Raw genomic sequence first — 6,000 nt, 5'->3', positions numbered from 1 at the left:
TTCTGTAAATTCAATAAACTTCATTTCACTTCTCAAATATCACTGTGTGTGTCTCCTGTATGATATATTTAACTGACATTTTTTTATCGTAACAACCAACGATTTATACAGGAAAATAATGACTATTAACAACTTTTGCATCCCACTGTATAGTGTGTGGCAGACGGCTGGGGTCCATGCCCGGCTGGGACACCCCTTCACTCTATATTCAGGGGAGCAGCTCTGGACGGTGCAATACCTCCCCCCGGACCCTAGATGGCCTCCCCCCTGGGTTGAAGCAGTGCCTCGGTTTCCTGCAGGGCTCCATGGGAATTGGAGTTGGATGCAACCCTGTTGGGTCCCGCAGGCGCCGCCAGGGGGTGCTGTAGCTGGAACTCCTGAGGCCTTATGGGCAGTGTTTTCACCAGACCCGGTTGAAATATAAAAGGTACCAAAAGCCACCACTCCGGGAGCCAGAATCGGGAGAAGGAAGACGAGGTTGCCTGGGAGGAGTGTTGGAGGAAGAAAAGAGTGCTTTGCTGTGTGTTTTATTTAGCGTGTTGTGCTTGGGACTGTGTTGGGCCTGGGAGACACGGGGAAGACGTGCGCCCACAGGTGAAGAAAATAAAATAGTTTATTTATATTAAGTGTGCCTCCGTGTCCAGTCTGTATCGGGTTGGGCGCCTATATAGCGCCTTTTCATCTATCTATCTATCTATCTATCTATCTATCTATCTATCTATCTATCTATCTATCTATCTATCTATCTATCTATCTATCTATCTATCTATCTGTTATATAGTGCCTTTCACATTATCTATCTATCTATCTATCTATCTGTCTATCTATCTATCTATCTACGCTAAGATTGTTCTGTCCTTTTCCTACAGTACTCTCTATTATGTAGGCTCTGTTGTATCTGCTGCAAATTCAATTTCTTTGTAAAATAATTCACTCTTTAATTTTCCAAAGCCATTGATTTTAACACAGATACTATATGCTGGTAGCCAGAGCCTATTCTAGCAGCATGGAGCTAAAAGAAGGAATCAAACCTGGATTGGATGGCACTATCATCACAGGTCACATTCAGTAACAAGAACTTAAAGGAATGCTTGTCCCAAAAAAAATGCTTTTTAAATATTACTTACCTCATATACAGTAGTTTGCAATGATGGCAGAGAAACATTGAAACATTTTTAATAGAGAAAGGACATAACAAAGTTTCCTGTAAAATGTGTCCCAATGGTGACCAATGGTGGACAACAGGAAACAGTATCAAAGACATCCATAAAAAATCTCATGCTACTCGTGTTGCAAAATGCATACATCAAGTCATCCAGTTGTATGCTCACAAAGACATGCATTTTTTTCTAATTAGGCAACAGACGTAATATATTATTAAATAAGTAACTCTGAAAAATTAATATTGTACAAATGGGGGATCCCGAGGAGGTTTGTCATATGGTGGCTGCGGCAATGCACTCTATCAGTGTATACTGTATACCTTAAATTTGGGATTGAAGACTCACCTCTCCTTCCTCATTGATTTATTAAAAGTCCTTGTGTTCATCAGGTAACTGTTTGCACCATAAGCCCTTGCTTTTTGCATCTGAGACAGTTTTACACCCATCTACGCTCAGCGTGATTTTGGGATGTGGGAGGTAGCGTGGACTTCGGACTGGCTGACTGGTTGATGGATATGCTGAGCGTTAATCAGCTAGTCAGTCCTTATTGTAAAGCTGTTTGCTGAGGAACACACCTTTGTCATGTTTCAGGCAGGGTGTGCTCTCTAGCTTATATTTATTATCATTTTCTGGGTTTTCTTTGTTTATAAAGTATTATTTTTTCATGTTTATTATATTTATGTATTCTGCAACCCCTATTCTCTTTAATTATTACATACTAGTTATGTATTGCATGTTCTCCCCTATGGTGGTCTCTTTCCTATGCCTTCTCTTTATCTCTGCTACCAGGGAGACAAAATAGCCCAACTAGGTTCCGGTCTGAAGCCCAGATAAATAGACAGGGTTAGTATCATGTAGGGTGTCAGGCTGCAAAATTTAAGCAAAACCTTAATGATGGAACCAGACCTGTCCTCTCTACTCAGAAAAAACTCCAATACAGATAAGAAAACAATGGCACCACTACAGACCAGTAGAAATGGCTGTGTTTGTTTGCCAGCAAGTGTCAATTTCACAAGTAACCATTTCGAGTGACTCCATTGCTAAACAATGAGAACAAGCCCTGTTCACGCCAATCAGAGTGACTCCAGCATTGAAAGGTGAGAGTGACTCCATTAGTCACTAGTTAGAGTGAGACTTGACCACACATAACAATGAGAGCAATTCCATTACTGCCCACTCAGGATGAGTCCTGTGCAGATCAGTGCTACTCTAATGCTGGTCATCCATTTAGCTTCAGCACAGACCTTGTGACTCCAGTGCTGAGCAGACCCTGAACGACCGAGGATGCACATCTACAGTCTGTGGTTGACTTTCTGCAGACATTATGACACTTGGCAAGGATTCCGAGGGTAGCAGAGGTGCCAGTTGTCACCAGTTGTCAGCGTGGGAATGTTCCAGATGAGTCCTTATTGAAATTCCCCTTGAATTTGAGACTTTTCATGCTTCTGCTTTTGCATTCTTGGTTCGAAGTGATATTCTCTAAAATGAAGGAAGCACTTTTCTTTCTTGTTGTGGTGGCCTTGCTTGGTTTCCACTAACCAGCATATAAAAATGCTAAATAAGCTGAAATTGTTAGTCTCTTCAGACATCACTAACAAGCGCTCTGATTCTGATGTCATTTTGAGCTTTGTCCTGCAAGCAATTCTGTCACCATCTGCTAGCAATGAAGAGCCAAGACTATGATTATGAAAATGTGGCCGCTTGCCAAGAGGGGCACAGGGTGGCACCCCCCAGTGAAGATGGCTATGAATGTGTGGAGCTGAGCATCCAGAGAACGAAAGCAGGAAGTCACCCACCAGGTTAGTAACGAAGAAAATGGAATTAAAGGAAGAGCTCTCTCTAGGAGGCATGAGGGACTTTCTTCTTGAAGGTTGATGCTTGAAGGTCCTGTAACAGTGGCACACCAGAGTTGTAAGTCAGTTGACATGCAGCCTGGGCAGATGTGAGGAGTGGCTTTACTTGTAAATGGTGCTTTGCATCACAAGCTGGCATTGAGTACAATATGTAGAAGGTACAAATCTATAAAATAAAGACTTTAAGGTGCCCTGTGATGGGCTGGCGCCTTGCCCGGGGTTCTGTTGGCTGGGATTGGCTCCAGCAGACCCCTGTGACCCTATGTTAGGATATAGCAGGGTGGTAAATGACTGACTGACTGACTTTAAGGTTAAAAAAATGTAGTTAAGCATGCAGACTAAAGTTGAGCCTGGGCTGTTCATACTGGAACGGGCTGGTGGTCTCTCCATTCTTAGTTCTTCACTTGCACCCTTGACTTGCACCTAACTGGATTAGGTGGTCTCCAAAATGAATGCCGGGTCTTTATCTATTTTAAATGTATGATGAATTAGCCCGTTGGTAGTGCAAAACATTACGGTGTAGTCATTTTGTGACAACATTTGGCTCAACAGATGGAACATGTTGCTTTGAAATCAATTTTGAACTCAGCATTATTGGAGTGATATCAGAGTGGCATGGCGGCTCAGTGCTTAGTGCTGCTGCCTCACTAAATCAGCCTTGACTTCCACACCTGCTTGTGTCTTTAAGAGTTTTACTCTGCCGTATGTCCCACATCCAAAAGAGGTGGGCACCTCTGATAAATTAGCGGTGCTGTAAATTGTCTCATTATGAGTGTGTGTGTGTGCGTAGGTAACCTGCAGGGTACTGGTGCCCTGTCCAGGGCTGGTTCATGCCTTGCATGTAGTGCTTCTGGGATAGCATCTGATTCCCTTGAGTCTGTGCTGGATTCAGTTGGTTTGGATAGATGGATGATGATGATGATTATTGTTCAAAGTACTTTCTGGGTTAGTCCTGTTTCTACAGCATATATTGGGCCAAAGGCAAAGACACATGGCAGTTGTATGTGGTGTGTGTGTGTGTGTGTGTGTTTATGGTTTAGGGGATTGTGTTTGTGTTTAGGAATTTCCTCGGTATGTGACATGTAATTAAAATGGCTGCTTTCTGTAGTTCTCTGTCTTTGTATTGGTTTAAACGAGATGTCTTTAGGCAACCTTCTCTATGCCCTGCACCCTTAAAAAATATTTAACACTCCCCCCTTCACAAATGCAATATCACATTTGTAGATGAAGAAGTCAAATTTAAAATTTTTGAACCACATACAGTAGTGCAGGTGAACTAGCAATTTATAAATCTCAACAATTGTATAAATGTGTTCCGTGTGAAGCTTAGGATCTGGGGTATCCCACAAAGCATCATGTGTTGTGAGGAAACAACACTCAATCAATGATTTAGGATTTTGGGGGATTGGAGACCCTCCCTCCATGAAACACCGGGCGCTGGTGCACTGCTAAACAATGAAAACCAGTTGACGAGCTCTATCTCCCAATAACACCAGCACTGCAGTTCAAAAACAGACGCGCTGCACAGTTCAAATTGCTGTGCCACTACCAGGACCGCCAGCAGGAGAGATGGGCTGAGCGTAAGCAGCAGGTGTTGCATACAATTCAGCCCTCGTTGTCCTCCCCTGGCAAAACTTGAAATCAGTGATGTTTCACAATCAGGGCTTCGACAGCAATCGCCCTTCTCTAGACAACATTGCAAGGTTCAAATTCAGTTCACTTAAAAAGACGTTATTCGCCATTATGAATGCTCCGTCCCCAGCAAGGCTCATCCTCAGGTGATAATTCCTCGTGCAATGCTTCATTCAATTCATATCATAGAACAGGAGCACACACTAAAACATGACCTATAGGTGACGGCAGACTTCAAGGCACCGATTGTACCACAGTCAAGTCAGATCAGGCACCTCACTGAGTTCTGGTGAATCGCAATGCAGTCCTTCCTCTTTGTTGCACCCCCTGAAATGTCATCTCGACCCCCTGCTTTAGGCTTTTGTGTAGTGTATGTGGGTTAACACCAGTGGTTGATCCGACAAATGGGCGCAATGATCACCTTGTCCATTCTTCATTGTACTTCAACAATTTATTTGTGCGTGCATTTTGTAGGTTGTGTGCGTTTGGTATGGCAATAGTATTTCGTTTGTCTACCAGCGTTATGTCAACAGCACCTACAGTACTCTCCATATTGAGATGATGCTCCATAAACTCTTTCAGCACATTCATAAGCCTCTCGATTTTCGGCTGTTCCTTAACTTAGACCTGCAAATGAAGTGACCTGAAGCACATCACAAATCTGACAAAGTCAATTCAGAAAAAAGCTCACTATTACTGTAAAGGTACGCATACAGTACAGGAAACAAAATCTTAAAGTGATGAGCGCCAAGTGATGACTAATTTGTGAAGAGACAAATGATACAGAAACTGAAGTAACTCTGATGTCTGATTGTAGAAAAAAAGAAAAATCGAAAACTGCAATATTTGAAAATGTGCCGTGTATGCGTGTCAGTATGCCTTCAACTCAGCATCTAATGTTTGGTGGATCCTTTTCATTATGCAGTGTGTGCACCAGGGTGTGTATACAGATGGGGATTAACTGATTCGTAAATGCACTGTATACTAAAGGACACATCATACTTAATAATTAACACAAAATAACCAAATAACTAAAAAACACGATAAAATGAAACAAACCACATGGCTAGAAGGAACTCCCACAACCGCGCTGGTTGTGTGCGAAGAGCTCAAAATATTTATATCAGTTTGCACATAAACAGGAAGTGGCATTGCTGACCATCTGAAATGCAAGCGCTCATCTTACAGTAACATGACGAACAGTAAAGTCAGGTCATGTTTTTCTAAAATATGGTTTAAATACAACATGAGACTCTTTATCAACGATCTTTCTACACCAGTCGTCCAAAAAAAAAAAAAACACAATGGAATAGGCCCACGGTGGCGTGGTGGGTATCGCTGCTGCCTCCCAG

The 6,000-nt window shown here is 42.5% G+C and overlaps 1 protein-coding gene across 2 annotated transcripts in view; it reads left to right on the top strand.

Annotated features, from left to right (window-relative positions):
• The first annotated feature begins 2,724 nt into the window (after window positions 1–2,724).
• LOC120525031 overlaps window positions 2,725–6,000 on the top strand; it is a 59,297-nt gene continuing 56,021 nt past the window's right edge. For both annotated transcript variants that reach the window (XM_039746973.1, XM_039746971.1), the window contains exon 1: window positions 2,725–2,962. In XM_039746973.1, the coding sequence (XP_039602907.1) occupies window positions 2,827–2,962 (136 nt within the window). In that variant the 5' untranslated portion in view covers window positions 2,725–2,826. The remainder of the gene's footprint in view (window positions 2,963–6,000) is intronic.

The sequence above is a fragment of the Polypterus senegalus genome, chromosome 3, assembly GCF_016835505.1.
Source record: "Polypterus senegalus isolate Bchr_013 chromosome 3, ASM1683550v1, whole genome shotgun sequence".
Taxonomy (NCBI): Eukaryota; Metazoa; Chordata; class Cladistia; order Polypteriformes; family Polypteridae; genus Polypterus; species Polypterus senegalus.
The sequence above is the reverse complement of the archived record's forward strand: the minus strand, read 5'-3'. Positions and strand labels throughout refer to the sequence as shown.